This window comes from Maylandia zebra, linkage group LG10, assembly GCF_041146795.1.
Source record: "Maylandia zebra isolate NMK-2024a linkage group LG10, Mzebra_GT3a, whole genome shotgun sequence".
Taxonomy (NCBI): Eukaryota; Metazoa; Chordata; class Actinopteri; order Cichliformes; family Cichlidae; genus Maylandia; species Maylandia zebra.
This window is the reverse complement of record NC_135176.1, coordinates 2,979,069-2,996,638: the sequence shown is the minus strand read 5'-3', so window position 1 is coordinate 2,996,638 and position 17,570 is coordinate 2,979,069. Positions and strand designations below refer to the sequence as shown.

Here is a 17,570-nt window from a genome sequence, read left to right as displayed (position 1 = left end):
TCCACTGTTAAGGTTTGGAACAATTAAAGCATCGGAGCGGCAGCAATATTATCTGGTTACAATAATAGAGATGTAAGCAAATGTACCCTACTTTGTTGTCTTGGCCCTCTTGAATTCAGTGCTTTGGTGGGATGAGCCAAGGGTATTGATCCTTGTCAGCTCTCTGGAGCCACAGCAAACCTATGATGTCCTAAAAGTTAACACATGCTTGAAAGAATTATATCCTAACAGTAACTGAACATTTGAATTGGTTGTCCCTGGTGCTGTTACCCTCAACAAGGCCGTTGGTTAATGGCAGAGATGCTCCCCACTGCTTCCCTAGCTTGGAAGTTTGCAGCTCTTCATTGTCCCTGTGTGGGGGGGTTAAACCACAGAACTTGAGAAATTTTGAGAGAGAAGAGTTGGAGGAAAGTTTAAAGAATCACCACAGGTTATCCTGAAGTGGAACAAGAACGTGTGACTCAGATCTCATGGCAACCAATCCAGAACTTGATAAAGCGTTCATTAAAGCCAAAAATGTTTTGAGAAAAGTGTGTATTACTGAACTCAGTAGGAGTCATCCACTGAATATCATGAATATCTGTGTTTCAGACTAAAGTAACTCAGTCTGGACCAGACTTGTGGCTTGTAGGTAGATAAGAAAGCTAATGTGTCACAGAATAGATATGGATGGCTACTTTTATTGTAGTTAGCTCCGTAACTCATAATGAGAACTGACTTCTGTGACTCCAGAAGGCTGGGAAATGACTAGAGTCTACATTAAGCTCTGATCCGCGCTTGAATTTCCATATGACCTAATATTAGGTAAATGCAGTCATATCAACATAGCATCACTTGGGAAGCGTAATGGAGCATTATCTGAGATGGTTGTTTCTTTCTCCTGATGTGCTTTTGCATGTTAGTATCAGTGGCAGTTACTAGAACTTTATTTACTCCCTACCTCTCCGTCTCAGTCTATTTGCCGTGTTTGTCCTTTCCCGCCTTAGTGATGTAACTGATTAATGTCTTCAAAGTGCACAGTATGTAGGAACTCCCTCCTCTTATGTTAGCGCTTATGTAAATGAGCATTCATATGCATCAACTAACCCACTCCACAGTGATTCTTTGCTCACCCTCCAGAGAGTTGACATCAGAGAAGGGTATCATTGGTTTTACATAGCGGCTGCGTGGCACTGAGCACATCGCTCAACATTATTCATGAGGGCAAATTGGGCGCCGGTGATTTGGGAGAGTGAGGGGACTCTGTTCTTCGATCAGTGCATCTCAGCTCAGTGCAGCGCTTCTCTTTACCGCTCATTGTGTAAGCCCCTAGGGCAACAGTGGAGAGGGTAGGGGGTGGGGTGGGTGCTTGCTTACTCACTGCCATCATGAGGCCATCCTGTTCTCCACCCTATCTCCACCCCTCCCTATCCAACCCCCATTTTCTACTCCCCCAACCACCACACTCTCCTCCCTAGGCAGCCACTGCAGAGCTTTGCCTTAATTACCTGCATCGCCTGCTATGAGCTGTCAGTGTGGCTCAGTCCTTGTTTGCCCCAGTGGAGATGCCCTAATGTCTTGATGCCCTGGTGCCCGCTGACCTGGTGCAGACCACATAGGCCACATTGTGGTTAATACCCAATCGGGCTCCAGTGTTTAAATACATTAACAGCCTTGGCTGAGCACATGTTTTTGGGCTAATAGCTCATTGAATGTGATAAAATCACAGAAGAAAGGGTGAAAACCACGCTTTTGTTGTGGGAACCAAGCAGTCAACCCGGATAATATGTCATAAATTGTAGATTTTTTTTTCTCTTTTGTTGGCATTTCATCGGGAAAAAAAGGAGCCTCCATACTCATTCAGTAAAAGTTGATTAATGATGTTTGGTTGAGGTAAATACAAGCTGCGCAAAAACCCCCTGACACATCAGTGGTCTAATGCACAGGCTAATGCATAGGCCTATTTATGCTGTGTGTTAGTGGGACCTGTATTGATCTCACATTTACTTAAATGAATTGCCTCAGTGAAGCAACCACTGACTGGCATTGGTCTGCAAGCAAATACTGAAGGAAAAATATAAACATTATTTGGTTAATATTTTTGAGATGTTATATAACTGAGAATTTTTTTAACCCCTATCTTGATTTTTAAAAGATAACTACAACTGTTTCCTGTCTGCTATTCTCTGTCATGCTGGAAGGCTAAATCAGCAACATTCCTGCCTGCATTGACTCCCTGCTGGCTCACCAGTGAACCAAGCCCATGTCAGTCTCTATGTTCATGGGCTACCAGACATTAACCCCACCTCCCACACACAGACACACACACACACACACAAGCGCACAGATCCATCTGACACGCCTGTGTGCACTCTCCGTGACCGAAGCTTGTCTGTTGCCCTTGAGCTCCGAACATAGTAGCAGAGGCTCTGCAAAGAGAAAATTGCATGAGGAGTCACCTGCAATCCATGATTAGAGTCTTCAGCAGGGCCTGCCACCAATAGGTGCTGACATCTGGGAGCGTGCCAAGCATTATTCCACACAGGAAGAGGCTAACTCAAATGGACCCCCATCCCACCCCCACCGGTTCCTGCCCCTCTTCTGAGAATTGCTAAGGAAGAACACGCGCAAAAAAAGTGAGAGTCCATCTATTATACATGCGTGGGATTCATAATTGAACAATATCACTTTTTCCTCTTTGTGATTTTGGCTCTGGGAAAAGTAATGTCAATTAAGACAACTCTGGCACAAGCTGCCATGTAGAAGCTGTTAGAGAGTATGCCTCTGTGTGTGGGCATGATGGGCGTGGGAGAGGGTTGGTGTTCCTTCAGCATGATAATGTGATGGCATGTGGGTAACGCCAGAGCCATGTTAAGGGAACAGAGAACGGATGCACTGAAGGATTTAAATAGTTTGTATAAACCTAAAAAGTGTTTTCTGACAGTTTCATGGTATAATGATTCGTGTCATTTTCGCAAGAGTGAGCCTTTGTAGATATTTACAGTAGCTTCATTTGGACTTATTCTTTTAGACTTTGTGACACAAATGACTCTGTCACCAGAAAAAGAAAATCCCACCTGGACCCCAGTGGCTGTGTGTGGGTGGAGCTGCCTGAACCACTTCCACAGTGAAATTCCAGCCACAGAATGACCAGAAACAAAACAAAACAAGACTCATTTTTTTAAAACTGAAAAATCTCCCCACAGCAGACACGGCTCCTCTCCCGGTAATGACTTATTTTGATGCATTTCTCCTCTATTTTATTCTTTACCGTCAATCTGTCTTTACAGTACTTAAATAAAGCAGTAGCACCCCTTCCAATTGTGATTTTCTTTTCTTTTTAGCTAGTATTCATTTAGTTAATGTGCAATTATTAGTGTTTATGTGTCAAAATGATCCTGTTCCATGATGTTTGCTGTCTTTCAATTGCTGTTTTATATTAATTTTTAGTAATATTGATAAAAAGCCCATTAATGTGAGAGACCTATGAACAGAAAATCCAACAAGATGTGGACCAAAGTGTTGCAGACTGCAGCCATTATCTGCCAACCAGGCTGACGGCTGACTGAGTATTGATAGGGTCCACATAAATCTTTTATCTCCTGTTTCAACATTCTGCTAGCTCTTGTTTTGATCTTGCTCGTGCGGTCCCAGCGTTATCAACAGATCCTCAAAAATGTGCTTTATCCCGCTGCAAAAACAATGCGTAAGGTATCTCTGAGATGCGCATGTGTATGTGTTACGTCTTTCTATTTTATCACAGCCGTTAATAAGATTATTATTTAACGGTGGTACACACGCTTGATGACAGCCAGCAGCCTCCCACGTGCTGTCTCTTTGCTTGAAAGAAACAATTATGATAAATAGTCTTGGGCTGTTAATTTATAACTGAATATTCAATATTATGTTCCCCAAAATACAAATTGTGTTTATGTGTGGGTTCTTCTTTATTAGATATTACTCAGTGTCAGAGTAAGAGGGAATAGACTGTGAGGAGTGTCTACTTTTAACCAGATTCAGATGCATTGCTGGATGTAGGGCCCAAGTACCTTAATTATTTATAAAGTAGTTGATTTTCTTTTTCAATTTTCATGAACCATGAGCCACAGCACAGCAGAGCATATGTGTTGTTTAATTTTCCAAATTTTTAGCTGCAAGAAAGGTCCAGTGGATAATAGTGGATAATAAATGCAAATCAGGAGGTGGCTTCATGCGTTTTGTTTTTTTTTTTGCTCTGGTTTGTTGTTTTTGTACCTGTATCCTTGTGTAAAGGTGGAAAAAATCAGAATGTTGAAGGCAGGGTTAAAGTAGTGTGAAGGAGAGATGAAGGTTAGAAGAGAATGCAATCAGACAGCTGGAAAAGAAATAGATACAGAAAAAGAGACTGAAGAGGAATAAAAAAGGTAAAAACCTTCATTTCAAGGAGGTTGTGGATGACGACTAAGCTGAAGCGTGCTTTCGACCTCTGTCAGAGCATCTCTTCCACCCTTTTCTTTGCATTCTCGTCCCATCTCTGTGTACATAGCGGCCTCTGTGTCACTGTCTGAGAGCTTTCCAGCTCTCCCATCTCCCCATCCAACCCCCACCCTGACTATTTTCCTCTAAAACGTAAATGCACTCCCAGTGTATCTATCTGAAACTGTTGGGATATGGTGGGGTTTTATATCCATCAGGCTTTCTCATCTTAAAATAAACATCCAAGCAGTAACGTGTAGAGGTAGTTTGGGGGTCTTAATTTTTTTCACGTGTATGTGAAACAAAAGCAGTTGTGGGGTGAACTCTTTCTCACTCTGTCACTTCTAACAGTTATGGTAAAAGCTGGTTGTTACCACTACACCGGCCAAGGTGAATGAAAACGAATATTATTCTGATATGAAGAGAATTTAGATTCTGTCTGATTTTTTCTTACTGACCTGTCATTATGAGGTGTTTTTCAGAACTTGTGATCTATATTAAAAGTCTGGCACCCAGCTTGACCTGACAGTAGATAAAATCGAAGTACTTTTGTTGCCTGCTTTTGTTGATAGCTTCATATACTGGGCTTCCCCATAATTGTAAATATAGACACTATATTGGAAAGAAAAATCATGCAGTGTGACAGATCTAACTCTTGGATTTCCTCAGCCTTTACATTGTACAGCTTGTTGAAGATCAGGTTCAGACTGAGCTCATACATCTGTTTTGGAAGAAAATGAACTGCACCGCGGTGAAAAAGTCATCCATATAAAAGAGTCTCGCTCCCTGCTATTCATAACAGATGCTGAGATTTTATGACCATCTTGATGGCAGACTTTCCTGCTTGAGAAAACCACTGACAAGCTGTTACTCTGTGTGATTACATGGCTGTAAATTAACCCCTGAGAAGTTGTCTGTGTATCATTATAGTTGGAGAGGGCCATTCTAAATTATTTATTATGCCTCTGTCTAATGATTTTGGCCTGCTTGCAGCTTATGTACTGTGTTTATGACAGCATAGTCGAACTCCGAGAACAACTGTTTTGAGGAAATAAAAATCATAATAATGGTAAAAGGTTTATGCTTCATAAATGAGCCATTTAATTGTTGACTGACAAGTTTAAAGGGTTAATAATATGTCACTCTATGACACTGACAAGGGTAGGGGAAAACGCAAAGGAGAAAAAACACAAGGGACTAACCTTCAAAATAAAACAGAAATCAAAATGAAGTCAACAAGATAGCACGGCAAACGAAACACTTGAGAGTTGCCCTGGAATATAAGGGCAGTAGTGTTAAGGCAGTTTAAAAAAAAATCAAATGAACACCCTCACAATAATTGTACTGTAGTTAGATTATTTGTATAATTGCTTAGTGAGAGGTTTGAGGAGGCTCTTGTGCTGATATCATGTATTAAAGCTGAATGCTATCTGTCCAAACCTTTGGTATCTGCACAGCAAACATGAGGGGGCACTGTGGACAGACCCACACAGTGGGCAGCCCATTGTGGGCCCCAGGACCAACATGAAAATAAGGGCACATGTGGGCCCCAGATGGGCTTTAGTGGAGTAGCCTATAGAGTGGGCTGCCTACACTAAGTGGAGAGAGGAGCTCATATCTGCCCAATTATACAATACAGCCACCAATTGGTATAAAGTGTGGACCAGAATGTTGCTCAAAATAAATAAACTCCTTATTCAATTCAATTTTATTTATACAGCGCCAAATCACAACAACAGTCCCCTCAAGAGGCTTTATATTGTAATGTAGACCCTACAATAATACATAAAGAGAAAAACCCAACAATCGTATGAACTCCTATGAGCAAGCACTTTGGTGACAGTGGGAAGGAAAAACTCCCTTTTAACAGCAAGAAACCTCCAGCAGAACCAGGATCAGGGAGGGGCGGGGCCATGTGCTGTGATTGGTTGGGGTGAGAGAAGAAAGACAGGATAAAGACATGCTGTGGAAGAGAGACAGAGATTAATAACAAGTATGATACAATGTAGAGAGGTCTGTTAACACATAGTGAGTGAGAAAGGTGTCTGAAGAAGAAATACTCAATGGCTATTCACAAGGAATCACCACATGGTTGATTTGGTCCCACGTGGGGCCACACATGTGGGTAGGTCCATAGTGGGTCTGACCGTATAAAACCCATATCGGAACACCAACATTCAAAACTACTGTAAGCTCTGTGTTCACACGCCCAGTTGGGGCCCACGTGGGATAAGTTTGTGTTTGCTCCACCCACACAGCCCCAAAGTTCACCTATAACTAGTCACTGTGGACCTGCATGGGCATTTTTGCCAGTTAAGGTAGGTAACATTTAAGTCTAAACATAGCCAAGCTGGCAATCAATAAAGTCTCCCACAGCTGAACTGTGTATCATGGTGACTCTACCCTCTCTTGCCACCTCATGGAAAAAGAAACTACAGTCTTGTAGCTGTCGACAACTGCAGCCATTCTCTTTTCGACACCTCCAGGCCCGGCCCTCTGAGTACTGTATGTGTGAAGTGAGTGCAGCTAGAAATGTGCAGAAACATGTGTACGCCACACTGTTTGTTTGTTGTTACAGGTTGAACGACCAGTGGGTGGAAGTAGCCGGTGACTTGAGAACGCTCATTAGGAATTTATGAAGCGCTAAAATGTTTGGTCTCTGGGGAGGGGGGATTGGCAGCCGTCGCACAAGCATGCTGGGGACAGGAGGAGGTAGACCGCATTAGCAGAGAGCAGACATACAGTAGAGATGCAATATTTACAAAGGGTGACTGACAGAGGCTGCTCATGCGACAGCTCTGCAGGACTGCTGATCACTCTCTGTTCACTCGCTCTGTGTGCAGTGAGGAATTATCACTTCCAAGTTTGTATATGTGCAATTTTTTTATTTAGTTTGGAGATGCAGATAGCAGAGCTGATTACAGTAACACATTGTAGGCAATACTCGTTTCTACAGCACAAAGAAGCTTGTGGGCAGCATTTCAGCAAGCTTCATCACATCTACAGTCTTTGCCGTTATCATCCTTGTACATTCTGGTAAAAATATGAATTCCATTACATGTAACGGCGCATGCATACAGGAAGTGGCTGCAAGCAGCATAGCAACCAGAGACCACAGAATATCAGTGACCTTCAGTGACGTTGAGTGAAAGAACCACTTACAATATTGCATATTTCAATAAAAGATCCTCAGTCACACTTTTGTGAAAATTAAGGTGAGCTGAACAGTCAGCTTAAAAGCACTGCATGACAACCAGTCATTTTAAATGTGCATGGGCCATGACCCTTATATCATATTAATGAAGAAACTTTTGTCATTAACTTCATAGGTGGTACCCTCCATGGACCCTGGTGACACTGTCACAATAGATCTAGTAGAGTCCTTTTCAATGCATTGCACATTACAGAGGCAGCATCCAATAAATATGTGTTTCAGCTATGTTTAAAAGACATTAAAGACAGCAGTGTTCACGTTTGCTTAAAACTTTCTTTAAGTTTTAGTTGAAAAAGTGAAAGAGTAAATGAGTAAAGTATTATTTTTGAAGCAAACTAAGCCCGGATGTGTCTTCCATCTGAATTTAGACGTAATGTAACATATTTTTAAACCAAGAGCTTTAACCTGAAAAACAGTGTCAATGGACGCTTGGTGCTTGGTGGGATATTCACCTGTCTGATAGACAAACAAGTTTCATGAGCATCTCTAAATTTGAATTGAAACATAAAGCAAACTGATGTTTACCTTTGTGTTTGTGAATGAATGCTGCTAACTCAGCTCAATTAGGACTGATCAAAACCAGTAGAAATAAAACACATATAAAAACAATTATGTGATTATGATGAGCAGCACTCATTTTAATGTCTTTTACCTATGTTTCTAATGGCGATCTATATAATTATGACGCATCTTCTCTTTTGCCTTGGCATCATTTCCTGTAAGACACAACACTGTTGTTGAATCTCATCTATTGGTGATGAATCTCTTAAATAAATATTACCGCTGAAGGTTATGCAATTTCCTCGGGGAGAGAAAATCGTATAAAAGGAACTACAGTAAGTGACAACTGTGATACATATGGAGTGTTTGTAGATTTATAGAAACATGTTACAAACACACATCATGACTTTATTTTGCACTGGATGTACTAAACGAGTTCTGCTGTCTTACTTGGGTTCCAGCCAATAAACATATCCTGGCTGCATGCCGACAGTGTGGGTTGTCCATTACAGCACAGAGCTGCATTGTCAGTTTTTATCCACAGCGGTAACTTACTGCTGGGGAAGTGCATCACATTACATTGACTTGCTTCATTAGTTAAGATGACTAGAAAACATCTTCTGTTGCACACATGACAAATTCACAGCTTACCAGCTGGTGCATGTATTTTGGCAATATCCAAATGGTAGTCACCGAAACGTATTCTCAGTGAGTGCTTGATGCCACAGCAGTAATATGCTATATCGTTGTTGTAATGATGAATAATTTATTTTTAAAATGCAAAATTAAATATTGCTGTAATGGCTTTTAGATCTATTGTAAAATGTAGGCACAAATGTGTTTGTCAAGAGAAAACGTATGGATATTTCCCTATGAGGGTTAAAATACAAGTTCCCATTTAGAGTTTCCAATTAATAATTAGTTAAGCTGAAAGTGCTGAGTTTTTTTATTTAAAAAAATAGCCTGTAATGGCTTTTTAAAAACATACATTCACTGTGATTACAAAGAAACAAATTCGTCAGAGCTCAAAGAAATTCAGTAGCATAGGTCCTTAGCTTGGAGTTTGTTCTCCTCATGTTTCGTGGGTTCTCTCAGGGTACCTCCCCCAGTCCAAAGACATGCAGTTAGTGGGGATAGATTAATTGGAAACTCTAAAACTAAGTGCCCACAGGTGTGAATGTGTCTGTGTGTGGCGACCTGTCCAGGGTGTACCCTGCCTCTTGCCCCAAGACAGCTGGGATAGGTTCCAGCCCCCCCGCGACCCTGAAAAGGATAAGCGGCAGAGGATAGATGGATGCATAGAGGTCCTTCGCTTAATCACCTCCCTTTGGTGTGGTATTGCAGACAATGCATAATATCAGAAGGTGTTAAATTGAGCATAGTCATTGTCTTGATGTGTTCCATTTTTGTGACGCCAATCCATCCTGGTGAAAACACGATCAGACCCTTTGGTGAATACGTTGTGGGCCGCAGGCCTTTCTTCTGACCGCACCTTTTAGAAGAATTTTGTTTCTATTTCTCGGTGAGCGATTTAAAAAAAGTATTTTCTTAACAATAATGAAAGTTACTGAACTGACTCTGGTATGGATAGACGCACTTTGTCTGTAGGCAGGTCTGGCTTTCTCTGCAGCTCTGTAGTTTCACATCTACTACTACTCTCTGGGGCCTTGCTGCAGTGTCTCTTCATAGACAACAAGAAACACACTCCTGCCACCTCTTATCACTGCAGCGAGGACAAACACAGCAGCCAGCCTGTGAAAAACACACTTGGCCTAAATTAAAGAAAAAAATCAAATGCAGTAGAGCACTAATATGTAAATATGGTTGTTCTCTCACAGATCTTTGACGGGGTCCTTTCTTGGTAGTTATTAAAGGATTCGCCGTGCCGTGTCTGACGTGGTTTTCTGATCTCATTTCTCTCTGCAGTTTTCGGTGAAGATCTACGTTCCAGCTTATATTTTGTCAATGCATCTGTGCAAGAGGTAGTGTTTGCCAGCACCACAGGGACATCGGTGCCCTGTCCCGCCGCAGGTGTGCCTCCTGTCTCACTGCGCTGGTACCTGGCCACCGGCGAGGAGATCTATGATGTGCCAGGGATCCGTCATGTGCACCCCAATGGCACCCTTCAGATCTTCCAGATCCCCCCTTCCAGCTTCAGCAAACTCATCCATGACAATACCTACTATTGCACAGCGGAGAACCCCTCAGGGAGAATCAGGAGCCAAGATGTTCACATTAAGGCTGGTCAGTTTCTCTGCTCGTCACTCTGTTTTGTTTTCCATTGGGTCGTCACATCGCAAATCAGCAAACTTTTAGAACAATTTATGCTCCGATTTGGATACAGATTGGTCAAAAGTTTAAACATATACAATAAGTGCTGTGACATTTTAAGTTGACATATCAAATACTTTTCAAGATAATTTTTTTTTGAAAAATGGTCTGTCAACCCACTTTCAGGTCATTTTTCATACAATGGAATCTAATATTTAAACATGAGTATATCAAAAACTAATAAAGATAAAAGCCTGAATTTCTATTTTTCTAACTATAATTTGGTGCTTATGTTAACAAAAGTCTAATAACTAGATATTTAAAATATGAAAAACTGTCCATCACTGCTTCATATTCCCATATTTGAGAAATCAAAAAACTTCACATAGTTCAGTTCAGTTCTTTTTTATTTCAAACATATACATTCACCAACGTTTCATAAACATAGAAAAAGACTAGTGACAATGTCTGAATAGTATATAATTATATCTCACAATTATGCAAAAATAAAACAGAATCTTAAAATTCTTAGTCACAAAAAATAAAGAAAATTATATTTTCATTCAACTTTTATATAAAGTAAAATCCCAAAAGAACAAAATTCAGATTCCAGTTTCCAGATGATACTCAGTTATAAGTAGAAATCAATTCTTTTGAATGTTGCGAGGTAGTTTCACTGATCAGGCCATGTGGACGTGCCAATTTGATCTTGCAAGACTACCCATGTGAATGAAAAAAGCATTTTCCTCAGTACTGTGAATAAGAATTTCTTGTTGAAAGGCATTCTACATGCTTTATTTTGCATTATTGTGAAATACAGCTATATAACTTTCAAAAAATGTCCATTTTTTTATTAGTGTGTTTTCAAATATTAGACTTTACAGGATGAAGTATATTTGAGGTTGAAGTATCTGTCACCAAATACAGATCCTGATTCAGTTTAATGGTAAGAAAGACCAGTTAAAATATCAGGATTTTATATTTAACAGCTTTTTGCTCAAACATTGCTTCAGATTTCAATGTGCCATAAAAGGCCTGAAAGCTAGTTGGCTTTTTAAACATCTATATATGTACATATATATATATATATATATATATATCTACACACATATATTTGTGTGTATATCAAAAATATTTGATATATGAAGCTAAAATTTTATAGCAATCATTGTAAAAAAAAACTCGAGCAGGAGGCCCGTGTTAATTTGGTCCCATTTTATATTAAAACCTGTCTGTCCTCCCCTCCTAGTCCTACGAGAGCCCTACACTGTCCGGGTGGAGGACCAGAAAGCCATGAGAGGCAATGTGGCGGTCTTCAAGTGTATTATACCTGCCTCAGTGGAGGCCTACATCACTGTTGTGTCCTGGGAGAAAGACACTGTGTCAATCACCCCTGAAGGTAAGTCATGGCATTTTTCTTCACTACAGTGACTCCTGCATCAAAAGTTGGCGGCAGTGTTTGGTGACTGATGTGGACCTTGTTTGCCTTTTTGCTGCATTGTTCTTGTACAGTTGCCTTCTCATCTTGTTTTGAGAAATTAGGAGAGATTTGCATATTAGTAAACTGGAGTGAAAAAGTGGTGTGGTGGCTATTTTTGGTACTGACAGAATGATGTAATATGCTTTCTTGATATACTAGGAAACACACAGTGGTAGAACTCTGTTTAGTTTGCAGAAAAGAGATTTTATTTGGGAGCATTTCTACAGGTGCAGGTACATGCAGTGAGATAAAGCTTCACAGTTTCATTGATAATGAATACACTGTAGTAGAAAGGACTATTTGTCCTGGCCAAATGCTGATTACAAGTGTTGTTTGTCAAAAGAAGAAGAGAGGCTTGTGCGCCATCTCAGGCCTAGCTTATCCTAGCTAGCCGGAGTCATTCAGTGTATGTGCACGTCTGTATTTCCACATCTGTCTGACCCAATGACAGTTAGGTCCCGCTCTTCTTCCTCTGCCCGGTCTTCCACAAGAGCGCAGACTGCCAGCCATGTCACTTAGTCTCAGTGTATTGACCCATTTCTCTGGCTGATAGGAAGCACTGCAGTGCCCCGATCATTCAAATCACTTAAATGGAACACTCGCCTCCGTGATTGTTTCCCAGCCCTGGGGGGCAAATTCACTTTATGTGGGGCATTTAGCAAACTCAATAGGCAGGAGCTAATGCTATTTTGCGTTTGGATGCAGGGCAAACGCCGGCTAGTAGCTGCTTTTTTGTTGATGTTTCACATTTGAGGCAAAATCGTTCATGTTGAAATCTATAGCAATCTCTTAATTGTCCATAAATGGATTTGCCGCAGGCATGTTTTTCAGACACAGGCATATATTCCTGTACTGCAGTCTTTGTCATTGAAATGCATCGCATCTGGACCTTTTAAACTTATCGCCACACTGTCGCATTGTGTGAAGGGAACCACGTTTTTTCACACCCCCGATCCTCGAGGACCTTTTCCACTGGTTATCTTTACAGAGAAAAGTCTTTGCGCTGAAAACACAAAGTGTTTATCTTGAGCCGTAAAAATCGGCCCATCTGTAGCCGTCAGCCATGTAAACGCTGTCAGAAAAAATCATCCAGCCACCAATCCACTGCTCTTCTCAATGCTAAATAATGGATGACGGAAGCCTATGAATCCATGAGCAAATGGTCTTTATTCACATCTCAGTGCACACATCCTACTGACGCACCGTCCATTCCCCTTATCCTCTGCTGCACACCTTTTAACTGTGCTTTGTGCGTGTGCGTGCCTAAGTCTATATTCACACTAACTGACAACTCAACTCAAGATGGCTTGACCCCCTACATCCCGATGACCAACCTTCAGTGTTTAAATATTTCATGACTAAAAATAATATTGACACTTGAAACAAAAAACTTTGTGAAATGTAGCTTTTCTGTCTCTGGTATGAATAATTGACTGCGGCTCTCTCAGTGTGGAAGGTGTAGCGTGGTGTGCAGACAGGCCTTCTGCGAGTCTCACTGGACCGAGCCTTGTCGAGTTGTTGCAGTGTACACTAACAAAGCACCACTTTAAAAACCCTGGTGTCCATTAGAAAAGAATGGAAAATTATAATGCATTCAGCCAGGACATCCAGTAAAAGCAACAATGCGCTGTCGTTGTCTGATATAGTGCTTATATAGTGGGCTGCTGCTTCAGAAAACATGCTTTTTATGCTCCAGTATTTTTGGTCTCTTACAGCTTTGTTTTACTGAAAGAACAAAGATAATGCTTTGCAGTGAGGTGGAACAACAGATAGTTAAGAGTTGATTCGTGGCCAAAATTGAAAGGACGAGTGATTACAGCAGGAAAACACAGCTTAGGTGTTCCACACATGTGGATAACATGACCATTGAGCAGCTCAGTTTTGTCTAAAAGAAATCTAAAGAGATTTTACTGATGACTTTAAAGCCCACACTGAGCTTGCACCGTGGTATATCCGCCTGAGGCCCAGCCTATTCATTTTTGTCCTCTGTAATGGACATTTGTTTTGGTCTATATCTTTTGACTTATTTGAGTTACCTTCTAAGTCCTGATGTGCTCAATAGAGGACATGCTGGCCTTTCCAATGATATCCCATGTGTGTGGGTGGCCTATTTCCAGGAAATCACAAGAAAAGTTAAACTGAAAGATGCTTTTTCCTCAGTTCTCAGGAGGATATCTCGGGTCTTCTGACATAGTACATGCCCATTGGTAACCTAGCAGGTCCTCGGCTGAGGTTCTGATCAGAACCCATTCTCTGTAAGGAGACGAGCTCCTCCTTGGCAGGCTCCTTTTTTAAATCTCTCATAAAGACAGAACTTTATAAACAGGCTTTTTCAGTTCTTCCACTTTAAGTTATTTTTATGTTGGCTTTTATAAAGTTTTATCATTTCTTCCTAATGATTATTTTTATTTACTTTAAATTTGTTTGTAATTTACCTGTGTTTAGATTTTCAATTTTGTCTTCCTTGCTAGCGTTGTTTTACCTTTACCTTTTCTTGAATGTTTTATTGCTGCTGGTTTTCCTTCTCATCGTATGAAGCACCTTTTAATTTTATTTTCAAAAGTATCTACGTAAAGATTCTTCTTCTCTGTCTTTTTATTATTATTATTATTATTATTATTATTATTATTATTATTATTATTACATTGCTGTTGTCGTTTTAAGAGTATTTACTGTTTAAAGAGGAGAGAGGAGGGAGAACTGGTTTTACTGTTTTTCTATTACATGATAGAGTATCGAATATTGAATATTAAGGCTCTTGAAAAACACTGTGTTTGGTCACTAAGTCATAAACCTGCCTAACTGATGGGAAAAAAATCTTCACTTATTTTAACATAGTGTAGATATACCTAGTATGTTTGCTCCCATTGTAACATATTTTGCTTCATGGACATGAAATATCATCACATGTTAACCAGGTGTATCCAACCAAAGCCCATAAAACAAGCGCACATTCAGGTCATCACATTATGTAAACTGCTGCCGACTGCTTGACCAACAGAGCTAATCACTGTCAGGATTCAAACAGTCCTCAAAAGTCACTGCCCAAAGCAGAGGATTTAAAAGGTCCGTTACAAACAGGAAGGAAAAACCGGCTGCTGTAAAATATGTGTTGTGCATATTTTACAGCAGCCTGTAAGCTGAAACAATGATTGAACTAGAGAGATAACCAACTTCATTATTATTAAATGACATATTGTGTTTATTTATATTTCTGGACTTTTTTACATTGTAGTAATAGAGTTTAAGCTCAGACTGATTTCCCGTCACGGTCACCTCCTGTGGCGATGGCAGCAGCTGAATTTCTGCTATGAAGATTATAACTATAAATACTACTACTAGTACTACTACTACCACTAAACTATAAATGGGGGATTGCCAAATCAAACACGTGGCTCAAAAGTGGGGTTTCCATACTGGATCAGTTGAGGTCCTAGTTAACAATGGCCGCCTCCAATGCTACTACCAACAGGGTGCTGGTTGCACTGTGCTACTCTTCGCCAAAGATAAAGGAAGGGGAAGGTGTGCTAGGAGGCAGTGAGAGAGAAGTGGGCAAAAGTGTAGACTAGTAAAGTCACGAGTCCTAGCTGATATGATGCAGAGAAGGAAGGTAGATAAAGTATATTTTGTGTTCAGGAGACGAAACAAGACCAAGGGCATTGGAGGTGAAATTTTCTATTATATTGTAGATAGGAAGTAAAATGAACTAGTGGCAATTTTGAAGAACATTTGAAGAGTGTTGTGGAGGCGAAGAAGGTGACTGGGGCAAACTTCAGTGGGCAGGTAGGTGAAGGGGACAGAGGAAGCAAGGAGGTGTTGGCTAGGTAAGATGTTAAAGAGAGGAATGTGGACGGCCAGATGGTAGTGGATTTTGCTAAAAGGACAGAAATAGCTGTGGTGTGGACTATGAACTTGTAAGAGATATTAAGAGTGGAAAGGTCCGGATGACATTCCTGTGGAAGTATGGATAATCCTAAGACAGAGAAAGGTAGACTTGTTGACAGGATTGCTTCACACAATCATGGAGAATGAGAGGATGCCTGAGGAATGGAGAAGTGATTCAGTACCAATATTTCAGAACTATGTCCAGATCTGTAGTAACTGCAAAGGGTTAACATTGATGAGTCATACCATGAAGCCATGGGAAAGACTTGTTGAACCTTGGTTAAACAGAGAGGTGACAGTCACTGAGTAGCAGTATGGCTTCATGCCGAGAAAGAGCGCTACAGATGTGATGTTTGCCATGATGGAGAAGTATAGATCAGAAGAGGCTCCTTGTGTCTTTAAGAAATCACATAATAGGAAGGCTAGTGTAGGACATGTATGAGAACATAAGGGAGTGGTGAGTTGTGCAGTAGGAATGAGATATCAGTTCAAGATGGGGGTGGGACTACATCAGGGAGCTCTGACCCCCTTCTTATTTGCAGTGGTGATGGACAGGCTGACAGATGAGGTCAGGCAGGAGTCTCCATGGAGTTATCATGTTTGCGAGTGACAGTAGGGAGCAAGTGGAAGGAAGCCTGGAAAGGTGGAGGTATGAACTGGAGAGAAGAACAATGAAACTCACTAGAAGTAAGACAGAAGGGACTCAGTTTGAGCAGTTTGGAGACAAAGTCAGAGGAAAGGTTGAGAAGGTTTGAACACGTGTAGAGGAGGGACAGAGGATGTTGAATGTTGGGGCGATCGTGGCTCAAGAGTTGGGCGTTCGTCTTGTAATCGGAAGGTTGCCGGTTCGAGCCCTGGCTCCGACAGTCTCAGCCGTTGTGTCCTTGGGCGAGACACTTCACCCGTTGGCTACTGGTGGTGGTCAGAGGGCCCGGTGGCGCCAGTGTCCGGCAGCCTCGCCTCTGTCGCCTCTGGCTGTGGCTACAATGTAGCTGCCATCACCAGTGTGTGAATGTGTGTGTGAATGGGTGGATGATTGTGTATAGTGTAAAGCGCTTTGGGGTCCTAGGACCAAGTAAAGCGCTATACAAATACAGACCATTTGAATATGGAGCTGCCAGGCAGGAGGAAAAGAGGGAGACCTCGGAGGTTTATGGATGTGGGGATGGAGGAGTTACAGAGAGTTGTGTGAGGATGATACAGTGAAATGGAGGCAGATGCTGTGGTGACCTCTACAAGGAGGAGCCAAAAGATTAATAATATATCCACTCATTAAAGTTAAGTGTATCTATCCCAACACGCATAGACACATACGAGCACATATTTGTACATTTGTACATGTACATTGCATATACTTTATGTATGTTTATACATACATAAAATATATATGCAAGCATTAATGTGAACTGTTGCCAAAAGGTTATGAAAACCTCTAAAAATGTGTTTTCATCAGATGTTTAAAATAATCCAGAGATTCAGCTGTTCTGATGGGAGGTTGTTTCAAAGTTTAGGTACTCAAATGTCAAAAGCATGGCTGCCTGAGGATTTAAAATAAAAGTGTAGAAGAGCTGAAAGGCCCTGATCAGATTATTGCTGAGACCAACTGCTGGAATAACATCTCGGCAGCCAGGCTGCTGCATTCAGGACCAATTGAAGGGAAGCCAGCAAGAACTAAGTAGTGCACGTGAAAAAGTGAGTTGTAGTAATCTAAAGGGCAAAAGATTAGAGTGTGTACTAAAAGTTGTAGTTAAGTGGCAGATGACGGGCTTGATTTATGTGTTTTTT

The 17,570-nt window shown here is 41.0% G+C and overlaps 1 protein-coding gene across 3 annotated transcripts in view; it reads left to right on the top strand.

Annotated features, from left to right (window-relative positions):
* Positions 1-17,570, top strand: part of dscama (Down syndrome cell adhesion molecule a) — a 109,330-nt gene that overhangs the window by 15,008 nt on the left and 76,752 nt on the right. For all 3 annotated transcript variants that reach the window (XM_004561608.4, XM_004561609.4, XM_076888898.1), the window contains exons 2-3: positions 10,076-10,393; positions 11,670-11,819. In XM_004561608.4, coding sequence (XP_004561665.1) covers positions 10,076-10,393; positions 11,670-11,819 — 468 coding nt within the window. The remainder of the gene's footprint in view (positions 1-10,075; positions 10,394-11,669; positions 11,820-17,570) is intronic.